We start from the raw sequence: 25,380 nt of genomic DNA, 5'->3' as shown, positions 1-25,380 counted from the left end.
TCCCTGCAGGTGGTTCAGGAGGGGACATGTGTTTATTCTATGTCCTGATGACATGCTCCTCATGTCCCTGCAGGTGGTTCAGGAGGGGACATGTTGTGTTTATTCTATGTCCTGATGACATGCTCCTCATGTCCCTGCAGGTGGTTCAGGAGGGGACATGTGTTTATTCTATGTCCTGATGACATGCTCCTCATGTCCCTGCAGGTGGTTCAGGAGGGGACATGTGTTTATTCTATGTCCTGATGACATGCTCCTCATGTCCCTGCAGGTGGTTCAGGAGGGGACATGTGTTTATTCTATGTCCTGATGACATGCTCCTCATGTCCCTGCAGGTGGTTCAGGAGGGGACATGTTGTGTTTATTCTATGTCCTGATGACATGCTCCTCATGTCCCTGCAGGTGGTTCAGGAGGGGACATGTGTTTATTCCATGTCCTGATGACATGCTCCTCATGTCCCTGCAGGTGGTTCAGGAGGGGACATGTGTTTATTCTATGTCCTGATGACATGCTCCTCATGTCCCTGCAGGTGGTTCAGGAGGGGACATGTTGTGTTTATTCTATGTCCTGATGACATGCTCCTCATGTCCCTGCAGGTGGTTCAGGAGGGGACATGTTCTGTTTATTCTATGTCCTGATGACATGCTCCTCATGTCCCTGCAGGTGGTTCAGGAGGGGACATGTGTTTATTCTATGTCCTGATGGCATGCTCCTCATGTCCCTGCAGGTGGTTCAGGAGAGTGAGAACGTGGTGTTCTGTCTGGAGTGTGTCCTGCTGTACGTACAGAAACACAAGTCCTGCCGAGGCCTCAAAATGATGTACCGTTACGACGAGGTACTACAGTACACTACTACAGTACACTACACACTACTACACACTACTACAGTAAACTACACACTACTACAGTATACTACACACTACTACAGTAAACTACACACACTACACACTACTACAGTAAACTACACACTACTACAGTATACTACACACTACTACAGTAAACTACACACTACTACAGTACACTACACACTACTACACACTACTACAGTAAACTACACACTACTACAGTATACTACACACTACTACAGTAAACTACACACACTACACACTACTACAGTAAACTACACACTACTACAGTATACTACACACTACTACAGTAAACTACACACACACTACAGTAAACTACACACTACTACAGTACACTACACACTACTGCAGCACACTACTACAGTATACTACACACTACTACAGTACACTACACACTACTACAGTACACTACACACTACTACAGTATACTACACACTACTACAGCACACTGGTTTAAATTCTTTCCAACATTTGATGTAACCTTATTTAACCAGGAGAGTGAACATTGTCAGAACATGAAAGCAGTTGAGCTCAACACCATCAGTACATTCATAGTCCAGACCTCCATTATTAGGCAGTAGGAGGTCGTCAATTACTACACCCACTCTTCAATGTCAACCCACATTCTTCTTCTCCCGATTCCAATTCCTCTTCCTCTCAGGACCAAATCAACCATCTGGTGAGCAGGGTGTGTGGGAGAATGCTGGAGAGGAGCGGTGCTGAGAAGAGGAGAGGGACGAGAGGACTTCAGGGCCCCGGTGAGACGTCCACCCCGGCCAAACGCAGCGCCCGAAACAGAACCTCCATCACTGTGTCCCTCACCCGCCTCCCCTCCTCCACCCTGCCCAAGACCGCCATCAGCTCTAAATAACTCACATCATGGGCCGCGCTCCAATACTTCACATCCTTCCTTCCTGGGTTCTTTGAGGTAAACACAGATTTACAAGTGGGTTAGGTTACTACCACACAATTACTGTCACCAATACAACCAATTCACACCTGTGATTACTTCAAAGGAAGGAAGGAAGGATTTGTGAAGTATTCCAACAGGACCAGTGCTTCACTACGGTACATTTCTCTCTGCTCAGTGTGGAGAATGTGCTCCTTAAACCACGGCTTTTGCACTAGCGTAAAAAAACATGTTTTTAAGAGGCATTAATGGCTGGATTCAGTTCCGTATCGGAGGATCCGCATTTCAGCTCAATTGAAATTTGAAGGCAATGTTCCGGCGTTCACTGTATATCTCAGCTCAATCGGAAATGACCTGTAAAATGTGAGCGCAGATCTTCAGCGATACGGATTGAATCCAGCCCTTTCGTCCAATACTGTATATTGTATCTAGATATCACAATATCCTCCTAGCTACACCTACTGTTATTACCTACAGACTTCACTTCCCTGGTGCTACATCTTGGTGCTCAATTTATACTGTATGTGGTGTAGTAATAATAATGATCATTTCTGTTTTGCTCAAAGCCATTGGACTGCATCCTGAACTGTGAACACGGTTTTAGAACTTGTTACCAATAAGTTGATTCTACAGTTTTGCGTTAGACTCCAACCAGTAATAAGGCTCTTCAGGGGTTTGTAATACATGAAAACGATACAAAGATTTTTCCAGCGGAGCGCAAAAAGTGGGTCATATTTATTAGTGCTAAACGTAGGAAAACGTTTTGCAACGGGAAAAACAAAAAACAAGCGTTCCTTATTGGACATGTTCAGGTAGTCCCTCCCCGTTTTGGCCCTTTTGCTTCCGTTTGGTTCCGAGTGAATACGACCCTGGCCCCTTCTCAGATCATTGATGTTATAATTGTTTAGAGAATTGGCCAAGAATGGAACGGCCATCATGGGCTTCACACCGCTCATCTGACCATTTTGGTGTGAAACACTGTGCCTAAAACAAAATGCATACTAATCATTTTCAATCACTTCTGGTGCCGATAGTTTTTGTTTTGTGACCAAGTTATCTACTCTAGACCCTTATAGGCTCTTGACCTGCAACTCTTGGGTCTCCGGGAATGTGTTCCAAATGGCAGCTTATCCCCTATTTAGAGCACTAGTTTTAACCAGAGCCCCGAGGGCACTATAGAGGGAATAGGGTGCCATTTGGGAGTCACAGTCCAGGTGTTTTATCAAAAAACTGAAAACCACAACAGCATTGTACATATAAAACAATGTCAATGTCTAAAGAGACATGAACCTGAGCCTTTTAAGGAATGGAATGCAGTGTTTTGGAGTAGGGACTAATGAAGAAAAAGCCTTTCCCCCGTTACTTCATCTGTGGCCCCGTATACACTCAACGGTTGTGATACAAAACACATCTAGAATTACATAAGCATTATGGAGACAATGAAATGGTTTTGTAATTGTTTTTTTGTGCAGACAAAAAAAGAATATATTGTATGACAACCCTTGTGTCCACTGTGTTGGACATTAGTTGTATGGGGCCAGGGTTGTCCTGGTAACATGTATGGACAAGTGCTGCTTATATCACTGAAGTACAGCATCGTTTCAATCCCCTCGTTTTGTACCTTGACTTTTTTTATGAAAAGGGAAAATAAGTAGAAGAACAATAAAAATCTACTATGTACAGAAGGAGTAACTCCTGTTGTTGCACTCCAGCCTCGAGACAAGAGTCCTTTAAATCAGCTTGTTGAGACCCCTTACAAAAACAATCCATTTTCAAAGTTGACATATATACACAGAGTTTGATGTTTTTGAAAAAGCGTGCTTAATGTTTTGGTTGTTTTTTACAACAGGCTCATTACAGCCCACCGTCTCATTTCTTCTCTCTGATTCTGTTTTCCTTCCATGCTGTTCCACGTTGGACAATGAACGGTTTACTTTCTATTTTATTTGTTAGTACCTATTAAGGTTGAATAAAAAGGTTTGACAGTGTCTATCCAAAAGTGTTCTTCTCAGTGCCGTGTGTCTGTACCCTCGAAGCATCCTGCCAAACGTGTGTGTGTTTAACAACCACCAAGCTATTCTAGTTATCGACTTCAAATCTTTGGTTTAAACTCCCAGTGTAATGTCTGAAGAATGCAGTCCATTGAACATTTTAAACAACTTTATTATTATTTACTTAGATATAATTGGATACAAGGAAGGAAGCTACAAGTCATTTATAAAAAACAGAAAAGAAAAAAAACTTTTTGGGGGGAAAATGCAAAACGGACCCCCAGATCAGCGTCGAGGATCTACCCTAGTGCCGTTCTCACCCAGGGGGCAGCTCTGTGACGGCTCCTAAGAGGCCTGCGAGTCGCTGTCGTCAGAGTTCTTGAACGTCTCTGCCTCGGGCAACGACACCAGGGCTGTGTCGGCCTGCACTTCCTCCTCGTCTGGCAGTACCAGGGGCTGATCTCCATCTCCGCTAGCCTCGCTGCCCTCCCCCTCCTGGCCCTCCCCCAGGCTGGTGTCCTGGCTGGTGTCCTGGCTGGCTGAGCCTGGCTCCGTGGAGGAGAAGGAAGACGGCTTGTTCCTCAGTTCCGCCTGGGTGGGCACCCGCAGGGAGATCTCAGAGGACAACGACTCGGGGTCTGGACCTGGGGGACAGGAGGGAGGGAGAGGGGATCAGTCCAACATCACGGCTCTGCCCATATATGGGATACAGGGTTCCATTTGGGACTCAACCACATGCTCCATCATGTGATTCTAGTGTGCTGCAGTGTATAATCTCTGTTTTGTTTGAACTCATGACCACATTCCCATGACAACACAACTCTGTTATCCCCAGGGTGACGCGAATGCTTTGATACCCTGTGTTCATAAGAAAGTGGCTCGCTAGCAACGCACTTAAAACATGACTAAATGGACACAAGCAAATACGGTCTCTGTATCGTTGGTGGCTACATGATAGCATTAGCCATACCGTCTCTGTACCGTTGGTGGCTACATGATAGCATTAGCCATACCGTCTCTGTACCGTTGGTGGCTACATGATAGCATTAGCCATACTGTCTCTGTACCATTGGTGGCTACATGATAGCATTAGCCATACTGTCTCTGTACCGTTGGTGGCTACATGATAGCATTAGCCATACTGTCTCTGTACCGTTGGTGGCTACATGATAGCATTAGCCATACTGTCTCTGTACCGTTGGTGGCTACATGATAGCATTAGCCATACTGTCTCTGTACCGTTGGTGGCTACATGATAGCATTAGCCATACTGTCTCTGTACCGTTGGTGGCTGCATGATATCAACAAATGGTCGTCCCAAATTGCGCCCTATTCCCTACATAAATTAGTACAAATAAGTAGCAAGCGTTCTGCAAGCCTGTTTCTGTAGTGAGACAGCTTGATGTACCAGTACACCCCCTGGACAGGACATTAGTCTATCTCCTGTTTCTGTAGCGTGAAGCTACTCCCAATCTTCCAATTTCAGGGAGGACACTAACCACAAGGCCACTGAGTTGGTTATTCCCTACATAGTGCACTGTGTTGATAACTACCTGAGGTGAGTGAGGAGGTCGGGACTGCGTTGATAACTACCTGAGGTGAGTGAGGAGGTCGGGACTGCGTTGATAACTACCTGAGGTGAGTGAGGAGGTCGGGACTGCGTTGATAACTACCTGAGGTGAGTGAGGAGGTCGGGACTGCGTTGATAACTACCTGAGGTGAGTGAGGAGGTCGGGACTGCGTTGATAACTACCTGAGGTGAGTGAGGAGGTCGGGACTGCGTTGATAACTACCTGAGGTGAGTGAGGAGGTCAGGACTGCGTTGATAACTACCTGAGGTGAGTGAGGAGGTCAGGACTGCGTTGATAACTACCTGAGGTGAGTGAGGAGGTCAGGACTGCGTTGATAACTACCTGAGGTGAGTGAGGAGGTCAGGACTGAGTTGAGTGAGGAGGTCAGGACTGCGTTGATAACTACCTGAGGTGAGTGAGGAGGTCAGGACTGCGTTGATAACTACCTGAGGTGAGTGAGGAGGTCAGGACTGCGTTGATAACTACCTGAGGTGAGTGAGGAGGTCAGGACTGCGTTGATAACTACCTGAGGTGAGTGAGGAGGTCAGGACTGCGTTGATAACTACCTGAGGTGAGTGAGGAGGTCAGGACTGCGTTGATAACTACCTGAGGTGAGTGAGGAGGTCAGGACTGCGTTGATAACTACCTGAGGTGAGTGAGGAGGTCAGGACTGCGTTGATAACTACCTGAGGTGAGTGAGGAGGTCAGGACTGCGTTGATAACTACCTGAGGTGAGTGAGGAGGTCAGGACTGCGTTGATAACTACCTGAGGTGAGTGAGGAGGTCAGGACTGCGTTGATAACTACCTGAGGTGAGTGAGGAGGTCAGGACTGCGTTGATAACTACCTGAGGTGAGTGAGGAGGTCAGGACTGCGTTGATAACTACCTGAGGTGAGTGAGGAGGTCAGGACTGCGTTGATAACTACCTGAGGTGAGTGAGGAGGTCAGGACTGCGTTGATAACTACCTGAGGTGAGTGAGGAGGTCAGGACTGCGTTGATAACTACCTGAGGTGAGTGAGGAGGTCAGGACTGCGTTGATAACTACCTGAGGTGAGTGAGGAGGTCAGGACTGCGTTGATAACTACCTGAGGTGAGTGAGGAGGTCAGGACTGCGTTGATAACTACCTGAGGTGAGTGAGGAGGTCAGGACTGCGTTGATAACTACCTGAGGTGAGTGAGGAGGTCAGGACTGCGTTGATAACTACCTGAGGTGAGTGAGGAGGTCAGGACTGCGTTGATAACTACCTGAGGTGAGTGAGGAGGTCAGGACTGCGTTGATAACTACCTGAGGTGAGTGAGGAGGTCAGGACTGCGTTGATAACTACCTGAGGTGAGTGAGGAGGTCAGGACTGCGTTGATAACTACCTGAGGTGAGTGAGGAGGTCAGGACTGCGTTGATAACTACCTGAGGTGAGTGAGGAGGTCAGGACTGCGTTGATAACTACCTGAGGTGAGTGAGGAGGTCAGGACTGCGTTGATAACTACCTGAGGTGAGTGAGGAGGTCAGGACTGCGTTGATAACTACCTGAGGTGAGTGAGGAGGTCAGGACTGCGTTGATAACTACCTGAGGTGAGTGAGGAGGTCAGGACTGCGTTGATAACTACCTGAGGTGAGTGAGGAGGTCAGGACTGCGTTGATAACTACCTGAGGTGAGTGAGGAGGTCAGGACTGCGTTGATAACTACCTGAGGTGAGTGAGGAGGTCAGGACTGCGTTGATAACTACCTGAGGTGAGTGAGGAGGTCAGGACTGCGTTGATAACTACCTGAGGTGAGTGAGGAGGTCAGGACTGCGTTGATAACTACCTGAGGTGAGTGAGGAGGTCAGGACTGCGTTGATAACTACCTGAGGTGAGTGAGGAGGTCAGGACTGCGTTGATAACTACCTGAGGTGAGTGAGGAGGTCAGGACTGCGTTGATAACTACCTGAGGTGAGTGAGGAGGTCAGGACTGCGTTGATAACTACCTGAGGTGAGTGAGGAGGTCAGGACTGCGTTGATAACTACCTGAGGTGAGTGAGGAGGTCAGGACTGCGTTGATAACTACCTGAGGTGAGTGAGGAGGTCAGGACTGCGTTGATAACTACCTGAGGTGAGTGAGGAGGTCAGGACTGCGTTGATAACTACCTGAGGTGAGTGAGGAGGTCAGGACTGCGTTGATAACTACCTGAGGTGAGTGAGGAGGTCAGGACTGCGTTGATAACTACCTGAGGTGAGTGAGGAGGTCAGGACTGCGTTGATAACTACCTGAGGTGAGTGAGGAGGTCAGGACTGCGTTGATAACTACCTGAGGTGAGTGAGGAGGTCAGGACTGCGTTGATAACTACCTGAGGTGAGTGAGGAGGTCAGGACTGCGTTGATAACTACCTGAGGTGAGTGAGGAGGTCAGGACTGCGTTGATAACTACCTGAGGTGAGTGAGGAGGTCAGGACTGCGTTGATAACTACCTGAGGTGAGTGAGGAGGTCAGGACTGCGTTGATAACTACCTGAGGTGAGTGAGGAGGTCAGGACTGCGTTGATAACTACCTGAGGTGAGTGAGGAGGTCAGGACTGCGTTGATAACTACCTGAGGTGAGTGAGGAGGTCAGGACTGCGTTGATAACTACCTGAGGTGAGTGAGGAGGTCAGGACTGCGTTGATAACTACCTGAGGTGAGTGAGGAGGTCAGGACTGCGTTGATAACTACCTGAGGTGAGTGAGGAGGTCAGGACTGCGTTGATAACTACCTGAGGTGAGTGAGGAGGTCAGGACTGCGTTGATAACTACCTGAGGTGAGTGAGGAGGTCAGGACTGCGTTGATAACTACCTGAGGTGAGTGAGGAGGTCAGGACTGCGTTGATAACTACCTGAGGTGAGTGAGGAGGTCAGGACTGCGTTGATAACTACCTGAGGTGAGTGAGGAGGTCAGGACTGCGTTGATAACTACCTGAGGTGAGTGAGGAGGTCAGGACTGCGTTGATAACTACCTGAGGTGAGTGAGGAGGTCAGGACTGCGTTGATAACTACCTGAGGTGAGTGAGGAGGTCAGGACTGCGTTGATAACTACCTGAGGTGAGTGAGGAGGTCAGGACTGCGTTGATAACTACCTGAGGTGAGTGAGGAGGTCAGGACTGCGTTGATAACTACCTGAGGTGAGTGAGGAGGTCAGGACTGCGTTGATAACTACCTGAGGTGAGTGAGGAGGTCAGGACTGCGTTGATAACTACCTGAGGTGAGTGAGGAGGTCAGGACTGCGTTGATAACTACCTGAGGTGAGTGAGGAGGTCAGGACTGCGTTGATAACTACCTGAGGTGAGTGAGGAGGTCAGGACTGCGTTGATAACTACCTGAGGTGAGTGAGGAGGTCAGGACTGCGTTGATAACTACCTGAGGTGAGTGAGGAGGTCAGGACTGCGTTGATAACTACCTGAGGTGAGTGAGGAGGTCAGGACTGCGTTGATAACTACCTGAGGTGAGTGAGGAGGTCGGGACTGCGTTGATAACTACCTGAGGTGAGTGAGGAGGTCAGGACTGCGTTGATAACTACCTGAGGTGAGTGAGGAGGTCAGGACTGCGTTGATAACTACCTGAGGTGAGTGAGGAGGTCAGGACTGCGTTGATAACTACCTGAGGTGAGTGAGGAGGTCAGGACTGCGTTGATAACTACCTGAGGTGAGTGAGGAGGTCAGGACTGCGTTGATAACTACCTGAGGTGAGTGAGGAGGTCAGGACTGCGTTGATAACTACCTGAGGTGAGTGAGGAGGTCAGGACTGCGTTGATAACTACCTGAGGTGAGTGAGGAGGTCAGGACTGCGTTGATAACTACCTGAGGTGAGTGAGGAGGTCAGGACTGCGTTGATAACTACCTGAGGTGAGTGAGGAGGTCAGGACTGCGTTGATAACTACCTGAGGTGAGTGAGGAGGTCAGGACTGCGTTGATAACTACCTGAGGTGAGTGAGGAGGTCAGGACTGCGTTGATAACTACCTGAGGTGAGTGAGGAGGTCAGGACTGCGTTGATAACTACCTGAGGTGAGTGAGGAGGTCAGGACTGCGTTGATAACTACCTGAGGTGAGTGAGGAGGTCAGGACTGCGTTGATAACTACCTGAGGTGAGTGAGGAGGTCAGGACTGCGTTGATAACTACCTGAGGTGAGTGAGGAGGTCAGGACTGCGTTGATAACTACCTGAGGTGAGTGAGGAGGTCAGGACTGCGTTGATAACTACCTGAGGTGAGTGAGGAGGTCAGGACTGCGTTGATAACTACCTGAGGTGAGTGAGGAGGTCAGGACTGCGTTGATAACTACCTGAGGTGAGTGAGGAGGTCAGGACTGCGTTGATAACTACCTGAGGTGAGTGAGGAGGTCGGGACTGCGTTGATAACTACCTGAGGTGAGTGAGGAGGTCGGGACTGCGTTGATAACTACCTGAGGTGAGTGAGGAGGTCAGGACTGCGTTGATAACTACCTGAGGTGAGTGAGGAGGTCGGGACTGCGTTGATAACTACCTGAGGTGAGTGAGGAGGTCGGGACTGCGTTGATAACTACCTGAGGTGAGTGAGGAGGTCAGGACTGCGTTGATAACTACCTGAGGTGAGTGAGGAGGTCAGGACTGCGTTGATAACTACCTGAGGTGAGTGAGGAGGTCGGGACTGCGTTGATAACTACCTGAGGTGAGTGAGGAGGTCGGGACTGCGTTGATAACTACCTGAGGTGAGTGAGGAGGTCAGGACTGCGTTGATAACTACCTGAGGTGAGTGAGGAGGTCGGGACTGCGTTGATAACTACCTGAGGTGAGTGAGGAGGTCAGGACTGCGTTGATAACTACCTGAGGTGAGTGAGGAGGTCAGGACTGCGTTGATAACTACCTGAGGTGAGTGAGGAGGTCAGGACTGCGTTGATAACTACCTGAGGTGAGTGAGGAGGTCAGGACTGCGTTGATAACTACCTGAGGTGAGTGAGGAGGTCAGGACTGCGTTGATAACTACCTGAGGTGAGTGAGGAGGTCAGGACTGCGTTGATAACTACCTGAGGTGAGTGAGGAGGTCAGGACTGCGTTGATAACTACCTGAGGTGAGTGAGGAGGTCAGGACTGCGTTGATAACTACCTGAGGTGAGTGAGGAGGTCAGGACTGCGTTGATAACTACCTGAGGTGAGTGAGGAGGTCAGGACTGCGTTGATAACTACCTGAGGTGAGTGAGGAGGTCGGGACTGCGTTGATAACTACCTGAGGTGAGTGAGGAGGTCGGGACTGCGTTGATAACTACCTGAGGTGAGTGAGGAGGTCGGGACTGCGTTGATAACTACCTGAGGTGAGTGAGGAGGTCGGGACTGCGTTGATAACTACCTGAGGTGAGTGAGGAGGTCGGGACTGCGTTGATAACTACCTGAGGTGAGTGAGGAGGTCGGGACTGCGTTGATAACTACCTGAGGTGAGTGAGGAGGTCGGGACTGCGTTGATAACTACCTGAGGTGAGTGAGGAGGTCAGGACTGCGTTGATAACTACCTGAGGTGAGTGAGGAGGTCGGGACTGCGTTGATAACTACCTGAGGTGAGTGAGGAGGTCGGGACTGCGTTGATAACTACCTGAGGTGAGTGAGGAGGTCAGGACTGCGTTGATAACTACCTGAGGTGAGTGAGGAGGTCAGGACTGCGTTGATAACTACCTGAGGTGAGTGAGGAGGTCAGGACTGCGTTGATAACTACCTGAGGTGAGTGAGGAGGTCAGGACTGCGTTGATAACTACCTGAGGTGAGTGAGGAGGTCAGGACTGCGTTGATAACTACCTGAGGTGAGTGAGGAGGTCAGGACTGCGTTGATAACTACCTGAGGTGAGTGAGGAGGTCGGGACTGCGTTGATAACTACCTGAGGTGAGTGAGGAGGTCGGGACTGCGTTGATAACTACCTGAGGTGAGTGAGGAGGTCGGGACTGCGTTGATAACTACCTGAGGTGAGTGAGGAGGTCGGGACTGCGTTGATAACTACCTGAGGTGAGTGAGGAGGTCGGGACTGCGTTGATAACTACCTGAGGTGAGTGAGGAGGTCGGGACTGCGTTGATAACTACCTGAGGTGAGTGAGGAGGTCGGGACTGCGTTGATAACTACCTGAGGTGAGTGAGGAGGTCGGGACTGCGTTGATAACTACCTGAGGTGAGTGAGGAGGTCGGGACTGCGTTGATAACTACCTGAGGTGAGTGAGGAGGTCGGGACTGCGTTGATAACTACCTGAGGTGAGTGAGGAGGTCGGGACTGCGTTGATAACTACCTGAGGTGAGTGAGGAGGTCGGGACTGCGTTGATAACTACCTGAGGTGAGTGAGGAGGTCGGGACTGCGTTGATAACTACCTGAGGTGAGTGAGGAGGTCAGGACTGCGTTGATAACTACCTGAGGTGAGTGAGGAGGTCAGGACTGCGTTGATAACTACCTGAGGTGAGTGAGGAGGTCGGGACTGCGTTGATAACTACCTGAGGTGAGTGAGGAGGTCGGGACTGCGTTGATAACTACCTGAGGTGAGTGAGGAGGTCGGGACTGCGTTGATAACTACCTGAGGTGAGTGAGGAGGTCGGGACTGCGTTGATAACTACCTGAGGTGAGTGAGGAGGTCGGGACTGCGTTGATAACTACCTGAGGTGAGTGAGGAGGTCGGGACTGCGTTGATAACTACCTGAGGTGAGTGAGGAGGTCGGGACTGCGTTGATAACTACCTGAGGTGAGTGAGGAGGTCGGGACTGCGTTGATAACTACCTGAGGTGAGTGAGGAGGTCGGGACTGCGTTGATAACTACCTGAGGTGAGTGAGGAGGTCGGGACTGCGTTGATAACTACCTGAGGTGAGTGAGGAGGTCGGGACTGCGTTGATAACTACCTGAGGTGAGTGAGGAGGTCGGGACTGCGTTGATAACTACCTGAGGTGAGTGAGGAGGTCGGGACTGCGTTGATAACTACCTGAGGTGAGTGAGGAGGTCGGGACTGCGTTGATAACTACCTGAGGTGAGTGAGGAGGTCGGGACTGCGTTGATAACTACCTGAGGTGAGTGAGGAGGTCGGGACTGCGTTGATAACTACCTGAGGTGAGTGAGGAGGTCGGGACTGCGTTGATAACTACCTGAGGTGAGTGAGGAGGTCGGGACTGCGTTGATAACTACCTGAGGTGAGTGAGGAGGTCGGGACTGCGTTGATAACTACCTGAGGTGAGTGAGGAGGTCGGGACTGCGTTGATAACTACCTGAGGTGAGTGAGGAGGTCGGGACTGCGTTGATAACTACCTGAGGTGAGTGAGGAGGTCGGGACTGCGTTGATAACTACCTGAGGTGAGTGAGGAGGTCAGGACTGCGTTGATAACTACCTGAGGTGAGTGAGGAGGTCAGGACTGCGTTGATAACTACCTGAGGTGAGTGAGGAGGTCAGGACTGCGTTGATAACTACCTGAGGTGAGTGAGGAGGTCAGGACTGCGTTGATAACTACCTGAGGTGAGTGAGGAGGTCAGGACTGCGTTGATAACTACCTGAGGTGAGTGAGGAGGTCGGGACTGCGTTGATAACTACCTGAGGTGAGTGAGGAGGTCGGGACTGCGTTGATAACTACCTGAGGTGAGTGAGGAGGTCGGGACTGCGTTGATAACTACCTGAGGTGAGTGAGGAGGTCGGGACTGCGTTGATAACTACCTGAGGTGAGTGAGGAGGTCGGGACTGCGTTGATAACTACCTGAGGTGAGTGAGGAGGTCGGGACTGCGTTGATAACTACCTGAGGTGAGTGAGGAGGTCGGGACTGCGTTGATAACTACCTGAGGTGAGTGAGGAGGTCGGGACTGCGTTGATAACTACCTGAGGTGAGTGAGGAGGTCGGGACTGCGTTGATAACTACCTGAGGTGAGTGAGGAGGTCGGGACTGCGTTGATAACTACCTGAGGTGAGTGAGGAGGTCGGGACTGCGTTGATAACTACCTGAGGTGAGTGAGGAGGTCGGGACTGCGTTGATAACTACCTGAGGTGAGTGAGGAGGTCAGGACTGCGTTGATAACTACCTGAGGTGAGTGAGGAGGTCAGGACTGCGTTGATAACTACCTGAGGTGAGTGAGGAGGTCAGGACTGCGTTGATAACTACCTGAGGTGAGTGAGGAGGTCAGGACTGCGTTGATAACTACCTGAGGTGAGTGAGGAGGTCAGGACTGCGTTGATAACTACCTGAGGTGAGTGAGGAGGTCAGGACTGCGTTGATAACTACCTGAGGTGAGTGAGGAGGTCAGGACTGCGTTGATAACTACCTGAGGTGAGTGAGGAGGTCAGGACTGCGTTGATAACTACCTGAGGTGAGTGAGGAGGTCGGGACTGCGTTGATAACTACCTGAGGTGAGTGAGGAGGTCGGGACTGCGTTGATAACTACCTGAGGTGAGTGAGGAGGTCGGGACTGCGTTGATAACTACCTGAGGTGAGTGAGGAGGTCGGGACTGCGTTGATAACTACCTGAGGTGAGTGAGGAGGTCGGGACTGCGTTGATAACTACCTGAGGTGAGTGAGGAGGTCGGGACTGCGTTGATAACTACCTGAGGTGAGTGAGGAGGTCGGGACTGCGTTGATAACTACCTGAGGTGAGTGAGGAGGTCAGGACTGCGTTGATAACTACCTGAGGTGAGTGAGGAGGTCAGGACTGCGTTGATAACTACCTGAGGTGAGTGAGGAGGTCAGGACTGCGTTGATAACTACCTGAGGTGAGTGAGGAGGTCAGGACTGCGTTGATAACTACCTGAGGTGAGTGAGGAGGTCAGGACTGCGTTGATAACTACCTGAGGTGAGTGAGGAGGTCAGGACTGCGTTGATAACTACCTGAGGTGAGTGAGGAGGTCAGGACTGCGTTGATAACTACCTGAGGTGAGTGAGGAGGTCAGGACTGCGTTGATAACTACCTGAGGTGAGTGAGGAGGTCAGGACTGCGTTGATAACTACCTGAGGTGAGTGAGGAGGTCAGGACTGCGTTGATAACTACCTGAGGTGAGTGAGGAGGTCGGGACTGCGTTGATAACTACCTGAGGTGAGTGAGGAGGTCGGGACTGCGTTGATAACTACCTGAGGTGAGTGAGGAGGTCGGGACTGCGTTGATAACTACCTGAGGTGAGTGAGGAGGTCGGGACTGCGTTGATAACTACCTGAGGTGAGTGAGGAGGTCGGGACTGCGTTGATAACTACCTGAGGTGAGTGAGGAGGTCGGGACTGCGTTGATAACTACCTGAGGTGAGTGAGGAGGTCGGGACTGCGTTGATAACTACCTGAGGTGAGTGAGGAGGTCGGGACTGCGTTGATAACTACCTGAGGTGAGTGAGGAGGTCGGGACTGCGTTGATAACTACCTGAGGTGAGTGAGGAGGTCGGGACTGCGTTGATAACTACCTGAGGTGAGTGAGGAGGTCGGGACTGCGTTGATAACTACCTGAGGTGAGTGAGGAGGTCAGGACTGCGTTGATAACTACCTGAGGTGAGTGAGGAGGTCAGGACTGCGTTGATAACTACCTGAGGTGAGTGAGGAGGTCAGGACTGCGTTGATAACTACCTGAGGTGAGTGAGGAGGTCGGGACTGCGTTGATAACTACCTGAGGTGAGTGAGGAGGTCAGGACTGCGTTGATAACTACCTGAGGTGAGTGAGGAGGTCAGGACTGCGTTGATAACTACCTGAGGTGAGTGAGGAGGTCAGGACTGCGTTGATAACTACCTGAGGTGAGTGAGGAGGTCAGGACTGCGTTGATAACTACCTGAGGTGAGTGAGGAGGTCAGGACTGCGTTGATAACTACCTGAGGTGAGTGAGGAGGTCAGGACTGCGTTGATAACTACCTGAGGTGAGTGAGGAGGTCAGGACTGCGTTGATAACTACCTGAGGTGAGTGAGGAGGTCGGGACTGCGTTGATAACTACCTGAGGTGAGTGAGGAGGTCAGGACTGCGTTGATAACTACCTGAGGTGAGTGAGGAGGTCGGGACTGCGTTGATAACTACCTGAGGTGAGTGAGGAGGTCAGGACTGCGTTGATAACTACCTGAGGTGAGTGAGGAGGTCGGGACTGCGTTGATAACTACCTGAGGTGAGTGAGGAGGTCAGGACTGCGTTGATAACTACCTGAGGTGAGTGAGGAGGTCAGGACTGCGTTGATAACTACCTGAGGTGAGTGAGGAGGTCAGGACTGCGTTGATAACTACCTGAGGTGAGTGAGGAGGTCAGGACTGCGTTGATAACTACCTGAGGTGAGTGAGGAGGTCAGGACTGCGTTGATAACTACCTGAGGTGAGTGAGGAGGTCAGGACTGCGTTGATAACTACCTGAGGTGAGTGAGGAGGTCAGGACTGCGTTGATAACTACCTGAGGTGAGTGAGGAGGTCAGGACTGCGTTGATAACTACCTGAGGTGAGTGAGGAGGTCAGGACTGCGTTGATAACTACCTGAGGTGAGTGAGGAGGTCAGGACTGCGTTGATAACTACCTGAGGTGAGTGAGGAGGTCAGGACTGCGTTGATAACTACCTGAGGTGAGTGAGGAGGTCAGGACTGCGTTGATAACTACCTGAGGTGAGTGAGGAGGTCAGGACTGCGTTGATAACTACCTGAGGTGAGTGAGGAGGTCAGGACTGCGTTGATAACTACCTGAGGTGAGTGAGGAGGTCAGGACTGCGTTGATAACTACCTGAGGTGAGTGAGGAGGTCGGGACTGCGTTGATAACTACCTGAGGTGAGTGAGGAGGTCAGGACTGCGTTGATAACTACCTGAGGTGAGTGAGGAGGTCAGGACTGCGTTGATAACTACCTGAGGTGAGTGAGGAGGTCAGGACTGCGTTGATAACTACCTGAGGTGAGTGAGGAGGTCAGGACTGCGTTGATAACTACCTGAGGTGAGTGAGGAGGTCAGGACTGCGTTGATAACTACCTGAGGTGAGTGAGGAGGTCAGGACTGCGTTGATAACTACCTGAGGTGAGTGAGGAGGTCAGGACTGCGTTGATAACTACCTGAGGTGAGTGAGGAGGTCAGGACTGCGTTGATAACTACCTGAGGTGAGTGAGGAGGTCAGGACTGCGTTGATAACTACCTGAGGTGAGTGAGGAGGTCAGGACTGCGTTGATAACTACCTGAGGTGAGTGAGGAGGTCAGGACTGCGTTGATAACTACCTGAGGTGAGTGAGGAGGTCAGGACTGCGTTGATAACTACCTGAGGTGAGTGAGGAGGTCAGGACTGCGTTGATAACTACCTGAGGTGAGTGAGGAGGTCAGGACTGCGTTGATAACTACCTGAGGTGAGTGAGGAGGTCAGGACTGCGTTGATAACTACCTGAGGTGAGTGAGGAGGTCAGGACTGCGTTGATAACTACCTGAGGTGAGTGAGGAGGTCAGGACTGCGTTGATAACTACCTGAGGTGAGTGAGGAGGTCAGGACTGCGTTGATAACTACCTGAGGTGAGTGAGGAGGTCAGGACTGCGTTGATAACTACCTGAGGTGAGTGAGGAGGTCAGGACTGCGTTGATAACTACCTGAGGTGAGTGAGGAGGTCAGGACTGCGTTGATAACTACCTGAGGTGAGTGAGGAGGTCGGGACTGCGTTGATAACTACCTGAGGTGAGTGAGGAGGTCGGGACTGCGTTGATAACTACCTGAGGTGAGTGAGGAGGTCGGGACTGCGTTGATAACTACCTGAGGTGAGTGAGGAGGTCGGGACTGCGTTGATAACTACCTGAGGTGAGTGAGGAGGTCGGGACTGCGTTGATAACTACCTGAGGTGAGTGAGGAGGTCGGGACTGCGTTGATAACTACCTGAGGTGAGTGAGGAGGTCGGGACTGCGTTGATAACTACCTGAGGTGAGTGAGGAGGTCGGGACTGCGTTGATAACTACCTGAGGTGAGTGAGGAGGTCGGGACTGCGTTGATAACTACCTGAGGTGAGTGAGGAGGTCGGGACTGCGTTGATAACTACCTGAGGTGAGTGAGGAGGTCGGGACTGCGTTGATAACTACCTGAGGTGAGTGAGGAGGTCAGGACTGCGTTGATAACTACCTGAGGTGAGTGAGGAGGTCAGGACTGCGTTGATAACTACCTGAGGTGAGTGAGGAGGTCAGGACTGCGTTGATAACTACCTGAGGTGAGTGAGGAGGTCAGGACTGCGTTGATAACTACCTGAGGTGAGTGAGGAGGTCAGGACTGCGTTGATAACTACCTGAGGTGAGTGAGGAGGTCAGGACTGCGTTGATAACTACCTGAGGTGAGTGAGGAGGTCGGGACTGCGTTGATAACTACCTGAGGTGAGTGAGGAGGTCGGGACTGCGTTGATAACTACCTGAGGTGAGTGAGGAGGTCGGGACTGCGTTGATAACTACCTGAGGTGAGTGAGGAGGTCGGGACTGCGTTGATAACTACCTGAGGTGAGTGAGGAGGTCGGGACTGCGTTGATAACTACCTGAGGTGAGTGAGGAGGTCGGGACTGCGTTGATAACTACCTGAGGTGAGTGAGGAGGTCGGGACTGCGTTGATAACTACCTGAGGTGAGTGAGGAGGTCAGGACTGCGTTGATAACTACCTGAGGTGAGTGAGGAGGTCAGGACTGCGTTGATAACTACCTGAGGTGAGTGAGGAGGTCAGGACTGCGTTGATAACTACCTGAGGTGAGTGAGGAGGTCAGGACTGCGTTGATAACTACCTGAGGTGAGTGAGGAGGTCAGGACTGCGTTGATAACTACCTGAGGTGAGTGAGGAGGTCAGGACTGCGTTGATAACTACCTGAGGTGAGTGAGGAGGTCAGGACTGCGTTGATAACTACCTGAGGTGAGTGAGGAGGTCGGGACTGCGTTGATAACTACCTGAGGTGAGTGAGGAGGTCAGGACTGCGTTGATAACTACCTGAGGTGAGTGAGGAGGTCGGGACTGCGTTGATAACTACCTGAGGTGAGTGAGGAGGTCGGGACTGCGTTGATAACTACCTGAGGTGAGTGAGGAGGTCGGGACTGCGTTGATAACTACCTGAGGTGAGTGAGGAGGTCGGGACTGCGTTGATAACTACCTGAGGTGAGTGAGGAGGTCGGGACTGCGTTGATAACTACCTGAGGTGAGTGAGGAGGTCGGGACTGCGTTGATAACTACCTGAGGTGAGTGAGGAGGTCGGGACTGCGTTGATAACTACCTGAGGTGAGTGAGGAGGTCGGGACTGCGTTGATAACTACCTGAGGTGAGTGAGGAGGTCGGGACTGCGTTGATAACTACCTGAGGTGAGTGAGGAGGTCGGGACTGCGTTGATAACTACCTGAGGTGAGTGAGGAGGTCGGGACTGCGTTGATAACTACCTGAGGTGAGTGAGGAGGTCAGGACTGCGTTGATAACTACCTGAGGTGAGTGAGGAGGTCAGGACTGCGTTGATAACTACCTGAGGTGAGTGAGGAGGTCAGGACTGCGTTGATAACTACCTGAGGTGAGTGAGGAGGTCAGGACTGCGTTGATAACTACCTGAGGTGAGTGAGGAGGTCAGGACTGCGTTGATAACTACCTGAGGTGAGTGAGGAGGTCAGGACTGCGTTGATAACTACCTGAGGTGAGTGAGGAGGTCAGGACTGCGTTGATAACTACCTGAGGTGAGTGAGGAGGTCAGGACTGCGTTGATAACTACCTGAGGTGAGTGAGGAGGTCAGGACTGCGTTGATAACTACCTGAGGTGAGTGAGGAGGTCAGGACTGCGTTGATAACTACCTGAGGTGAGTGAGGAGGTCAGGACTGCGTTGATAACTACCTGAGGTGAGTGAGGAGGTCAGGACTGCGTTGATAACTACCTGAGGTGAGTGAGGAGGTCAGGACTGCGTTGATAACTACCTGAGGTGAGTGAGGAGGTCGGGACTGCGTTGATAACTACCTGAGGTGAGTGAGGAGGTCAGGACTGCGTTGATAACTACCTGAGGTGAGTGAGGAGGTCGGGACTGCGTTGATAACTACCTGAGGTGAGTGAGGAGGTCAGGACTGCGTTGATAACTACCTGAGGTGAGTGAGGAGGTCGGGACTGCGTTGATAACTACCTGAGGTGAGTGAGGAGGTCGGGACTGCGTTGATAACTACCTGAGGTGAGTGAGGAGGTCAGGACTGCGTTGATAACTACCTGAGGTGAGTGAGGAGGTCGGGACTGCGTTGATAACTACCTGAGGTGAGTGAGGAGGTCGGGACTGCGTTGATAACTACCTGAGGTGAGTGAGGAGGTCAGGACTGCGTTGATAACTACCTGAGGTGAGTGAGGAGGTCAGGACTGCGTTGATAACTACCTGAGGTGAGTGAGGAGGTCAGGACTGCGTTGATAACTACCTGAGGTGAGTGAGGAGGTCAGGACTGCGTTGATAACTACCTGAGGTGAGTGAGGAGGTCAGGACTGCGTTGATAACTAGCTGAGGTGAGTGAGGAGGTCAGGACTGCGTTGATAACTAGCTGAGGTGAGTGAGGAGGTCAGGACTGCGTTGATAACTACCTGAGGTGAGTGAGGAGGTCAGGACTGCGTTGATAACTACCTGAGGTGAGTGAGGAGGTCAGGACTGCGTTGATAACTACCTGAGGTGAGTGAGGAGGTCAGGACTGCGTTGATAACTACCTGAGGTGAGTGAGGAGGTCAGGACTGCGTTGATAACTACCTGAGGTGAGTGAGGAGGTCAGGACTGCGTTGATAACTACCTGAGGTGAGTGAGGAGGTCAGGACTGCGTTGATAACTACCTGAGGTGAGTGAGGAGGTCAGGACTGCGTTGATAACTACCTGAGGTGAGTGAGGAGGTCAGGACTGCGTTGATAACTACCTGAGGTGAGTGAGGAGGTCAGGACTGCGTTGATAACTACCTGAGGTGAGTGAGGAGGTCAGGACTGCGTTGATAACTACCTGAGGTGAGTGAGGAGGTCAGGACTGCGTTGATAACTACCTGAGGTGAGTGAGGAGGTCAGGACTGTCTTGATAACTACCTGAGGTGAGTGAGGAGGTCAGGACTGCGTTGATAACTACCTGAGGTGAGTGAGGAGGTCAGGACTGCGTTGATAACTACCTGAGGTGAGTGGGGAGGTCAGGACTGCGTTGATAACTACCTGAGGTGAGTGAGGAGGTCAGGACTGCGTTGATAACTACCTGAGGTGAGTGAGGAGGTCAGGACTGCGTTGATAACTACCTGAGGTGAGTGAGGAGGTCAGGACTGCGTTGATAACTACCTGAGGTGAGTGAGGAGGTCAGGACTGCGTTGATAACTACCTGAGGTGAGTGAGGAGGTCAGGACTGCGTTGATAACTACCTGAGGTGAGTGAGGAGGTCAGGACTGCGTTGATAACTACCTGAGGTGAGTGAGGAGGTCAGGACTGCGTTGATAACTACCTGAGGTGAGTGAGGAGGTCAGGACTGCGTTGATAACTACCTGAGGTGAGTGAGGAGGTCAGGACTGCGTTGATAACTACCTGAGGTGAGTGAGGAGGTCAGGACTGCGTTGATAACTACCTGAGGTGAGTGAGGAGGTCGGGCTGTTGTCTTCTCCTCCAGAGTTGAGAAAGACGTCGAGGGCCTCGTGGTCCGACACGTCCATCAGGTCCATCTGTTCCAGAACGTCAACGTTCACCTCCATGGAAGACATGCTACCTATTGGCCCTGTGGAGCGACACACACAACCAGCGTCACGTCACACTGCAGCTGCACCACACCGGTACTGTTACTCAGTCACATCTTGCCTCGATTTCTCACAAGGAATCTTGGAACTTATCCTCCAATATGGTTGAAAGAGAGGCGAGGAGATGGGGTGCGAGGAATCACGGAATGATGAATTGAGAACCTCAGACTGACAGACAGTACAACACTGAAGATATACACATGTCCCTGTTAGACTGACAGACAGACAGTACAACAGCACAACACTGACGATACACATGTCCCTGTTACTCAGACTGACAGACAACACAGCTCTGACATGAGACAGACAGACAGACAGCACCATCATACCTCAAGTATGATGAAAGCAGGAAGCACAATAAAAGACAAAGGAAACAGTCAATTAACTGGCGTCGCATCACTGGTTATTGTAAAGCTCAACGTCCCAGCATTAAACAGAGCAGAACAAGACGAGGGAAAAGTCAGAATCTAAAACACTTTGACCTACAACGTAGCAGTTACACCAGACCAAAGTTTAGAAAATATCTTAAAACACAAGTCAACCTTTTTAAAAAAGCCTTTCTTTGACCTTCTGCAATGTTTATTATTTTTATTTAACCTTTATTTAACTAGGCGAGTCAATTAAGAACAAATTCTTATTTTCAATGACGGCCTAGGAACAGTGGGTTAAATGCCTTGTTCAGGGGCAGAACCACAGATTTTTACCTTGTCAGCTCGGGGATTCGATCTTGCAACCTTTCGGTTACTAGTCCAACGCTCTAACCACTAGGCCCCCATGCCGTATCAACAGAGGTAGTGTTCCAAATGGAACCCTATTTCCTACAGACCCGTAGTGCACTACTTCCCAGGGTCCGTAGTGCTACGGTCCAAAGGGAACAGGGTGCCATTTGGGAGCCAAACAAGTGTGTGTTCTGGGTTCCAGCTCACCTCTTCTGTCGGTGATCTGCAGGTAGCCAGTAGAGAGGTACTGATCCATGTCCTGTTGGAAAGCTTCTTCAAAGTACTTCTGCCTCTCCTTCAGCTTCCCCTGCTGGGCGTGCTCCATGTCCAGCACCTTCTGGGCGTGCTCAGAGTCCAGCTCGGCTGGGGGGGAAACAGGAAGTACAGGACACGTAAAGGAACAGGAAGTAGAGGACACGTAAACATAGAGGTGGATAGAGGGTTGACTTGCTCTCACGGAAGCAGCCATTGAAAAGATAGGAGATGAGTTCAAGTACATCTCTATGGAGGTGAGTAATACCCTCTGGATAGACATAAGGACCAGACACAGTCAAATGATGACACCTCAGTCTTCCATTATATTATGGAAACATGTTTCACAAATGGTTACTGTGTAGGTCACTGTGTAGGTTACTAGGTTACTGTGTAGGTTACTGTGTAGGTTACTGTGTAGGTCACTGTGTAGGTTACTGTGTAGGTTACTGTGTAGGTTACTGTGTAGGTTACTGTGTAGGTCACTGTGTAGGTTACTGTGTAGGTTACTGTGTAGGTCACTGTGTAGGTCACTGTGTAGGTCACTGTGTAGGTTACTGTATATGTTACTGTGTAGGTTACTGTGTAGGTTACTGTGTAGGTTACTGTGTAGGTTACTGTGTAGGTCACTGTGTAGGTCACTGTGTAGGTCACTGTGTAGGTCACTGTGTAGGTCACTGTATAGGTTACTGTGTAGGTCACTATGTAGGTCACTATGTAGGTCACTGTGTAGGTTACTGTGTAGGTTACTGTGTAGGTTACTGTTTAAGTTACTGTTTAAGTTACTGTGTAGGTTACTGTGTAGGTTACTATGTAGGTTACTGTGTAGGTTACTGTATAGGTTACTGTATAGGTTACTGTGTAGGTTACTGTGTAGGTTACTGTGTAGGTTACTGTTTAAGTTACTGTGTAGGTTACTGTGTAGGTGACTGTGTAGGTTACTATGTAGGTTACTGTGTAGGTTACTGTGTAGGTCACTGTGTAGGTTACTATGTAGGTTACTGTATAGTCACTGTATAAGTCACTGTGTAGGTTACTGTATAGGTTACTGTTTAAGTTACTGTGTAGGTTACTATGTAGGTTACTGTATAGTCACTGTATAAGTCACTGTGTAGGTTACTGTGTAGGTTACTGTATAGTCACTGTATAAGTCACTGTGTAGGTTACTGTGTAGGTCACTGTATAAGTCACTGTATACGTTACTGTGTAGTTTACTGTATAGGTTACTGTGTAAGTCACTATATAGGTTACTGTGTAGGTCACTGTATAAGTCACTGTGTAGGTCACTGTATAAGTCACTGTGTAGGTTACTGTATAGGTTACTGTGTAGGTTACTGTGTAGGTTACTGTATAGTCACTGTATAAGTTACTGTGTAGGTTACTGTATAAGTTACTGTGTAGGTTACTGTGAACATTAACACATATGTTGTATTAGTTGATGTTACTGAATATAAACAAGTCATTGTTTGGTATTCCTGTTAAGCTCCATGGGAAGTGGCAGCTTTTTGTCAGAGTAGCCTCCGCTCTTTTCTAGTGACCCCAAATCTATTGACCACATACATACAGTTTGGGACGCAACCTGGAGTTAGTCTTTTACATCAGATACATGTCTTCTTACTATAATAACGGTCAACATCATCCTACAGATATCATCAGATACATGTCTTCTTACTATAATAACAGTCAACATCATCCTACAGATATCATCAGATACATGTCTTCTTACTATAATAACAGTCAACATCATCCTTCAGATATCATCAGATACATGTCTTCTTACTATAATAACAGTCAACATCATCCTACAGATATCATCAGATACATGTCTTCTTACTATAATAACGGTCAACATCATCCTACAGATATCATCAGATACATGTCTTCTTACTATAATAACGGTCAACATCATCCTACAGATATCATCAGATACATGTCTTCTTACTATAATAACAGTCAACATCATCCTTCAGATATCATCAGATACATGTCTTCTTACTATAATAACAGTCAACATCATCCTTCAGATATCATCAGATACATGTCTTCTTACTATAATAACAGTCAACATCATCCTACAGATATCATCAGATACATGTCTTCTTACTATAATAATGGTCAACATCATCCTACAGATATCAGATACATGTCTTCTTACTATAATAATGGTCAACATCATCCTACAGATATCATCAGATACATGTCTTCTTACTATAATAACGGTCAACATCATCCTACAGATATCATCAGATACATGTCTTCTTACTATAATAATGGTCAACATCATCCTACAGATATCATCAGATACATGTCTTCTTACTATAATAACGGTCAACATGATCCTACAGATATCATCAGATACATGTCTTCTTACTATAATAACGGTCAACATCATCCTACAGATATCATCAGATACATGTCTTCTTACTATAATAACGGTCAACATCATCCTACAGATATCATCAGATACATGTCTTCTTACTACACTGCTCAAAAAAATAAAGGGAACACTTAAACAACACAATGTAACTCCAAGTCAATCACACTTCTGTGAAATCAAACTGTCCACTTAGGAAGCAACACTGATTGACAATAAATTTCACATGCTGTTGTGCAAATGGAATAGACAAAAGGTGGAAATTATAGGCAATTAGTAAGACACCCCCAAAAAAGGAATGGTTCTGCAGGTGGTGACCACAGACCACTTTTCAGTTCCTATGCTTCCTGGCTGATATTTTGGTCACTTTTGAATGCTGGCGGTGCTTTCACTCTAGTGGTAGCATGAGACGGAGTCTACAACCCACACAAGTGGCTCAGGTAGTGCAGCTCATCCAGGATGGCACATCAATGCGAGCTGTGGCAAGAAGGTTTGCTGTGTCTGTCAGCGTAGTGTCCAGAGCATGGAGGCGCTACCAGGAGACAGGCCAGTACATCAGGAGACGTGGAGGAGGCCGTAGGAGGGCAACAACCCAGCAGCAGGACTGCTACCTCCGCCTTTGTGCAAGGAGGTGCACTGCCAGAGCCCTGCAAAATGACCTCCAGTAGGCCACAAATGTGCATGTGTCAGCATATGGTCTCACAAGGGGTCTGAGGATCTCATCTCGGTACCTAATGGCAGTCAGGCTACCTCTTTCTGACAGAAAGAAGGGGTGTCAATGGCTTTCTGAGAGAGAGAAGGGGTGTCAATGGCTTTCTGAGAGAAAGAAGGGGTGTCAATGGCTTTCTGAGGGAGAGAGAAGGGATGTCAATGGCTTTCTGAGAGAGAGAAGGGGTGTCAATGGCTTTCTGAGAGAGAGAGAGAGAGAGAGAAGGGGTGTCAATGGCTTTCTGAGAGAGAGAGAGAAGGGATGTCAATGGCTTCAATCGCTAAAATACAACAGTACCAGGATCCTAACAAGACAACACTACTACAGGATACTAACAACAGCAGAGGAACTAACACCCTTGACTTTACAGTCACACTTG

General features: G+C 49.6%; 2 protein-coding genes across 3 annotated transcripts in view; one reads left to right on the top strand and one right to left on the bottom strand.

Moving 5' to 3' along the window:
- The first annotated feature begins 689 nt into the window (after positions 1 to 689).
- LOC129847073 (protein Jumonji-like) lies at positions 690 to 3,772 on the top strand. The gene is made up of 2 exons (XM_055914854.1): positions 690 to 833; positions 1,525 to 3,772. Exons 1-2 carry the CDS (start codon positions 705 to 707, stop codon positions 1,732 to 1,734), a joined length of 339 nt encoding a protein of 112 aa, XP_055770829.1. The 5' UTR covers positions 690 to 704; the 3' UTR covers positions 1,735 to 3,772.
- Positions 3,773 to 3,915: 143 nt separating this feature from the next.
- LOC129847072 (dysbindin-A-like) overlaps positions 3,916 to 25,380 on the bottom strand; it is a 46,774-nt gene continuing 25,309 nt past the window's right edge. Inside the window, exons 8-10 of one of the 2 annotated variants that reach the window (XM_055914853.1) lie at positions 21,874 to 22,029; positions 20,782 to 20,919; positions 3,916 to 4,408 (exon numbers count right to left, since the gene is read on the bottom strand). In XM_055914853.1, coding sequence (XP_055770828.1) covers positions 4,110 to 4,408; positions 20,782 to 20,919; positions 21,874 to 22,029 — 593 coding nt within the window. In that variant the 3' untranslated portion in view covers positions 3,916 to 4,109. Of the gene's footprint in view, positions 4,409 to 20,781; positions 20,929 to 21,873; positions 22,030 to 25,380 lie in introns of both variants that reach the window. The other variant, XM_055914852.1, reaches the window with a different exon arrangement.

This window comes from Salvelinus fontinalis, unplaced genomic scaffold, assembly GCF_029448725.1.
Source record: "Salvelinus fontinalis isolate EN_2023a unplaced genomic scaffold, ASM2944872v1 scaffold_0694, whole genome shotgun sequence".
In the NCBI taxonomy this organism is placed as follows: domain Eukaryota; kingdom Metazoa; phylum Chordata; class Actinopteri; order Salmoniformes; family Salmonidae; genus Salvelinus; species Salvelinus fontinalis.
This window is presented reverse-complemented; position numbering and strand designations above follow the sequence as displayed.

What these genes read in the sequence shown, in the direction of transcription:
- LOC129847073 (XM_055914854.1), top strand. Translation starts at nt 705, where the DNA reads ATGCTCCTCATGTCCCTGCAGGTGGTTCAGGAGAGTGAGAACGTGGTG. An exon ending in TGATGTACCGTTACGACGAG is followed by an intron (nt 834 to 1,524) that starts GTACTACAGTAC and finishes TCTTCCTCTCAG; the next exon opens with GACCAAATCAACCATCTGGT.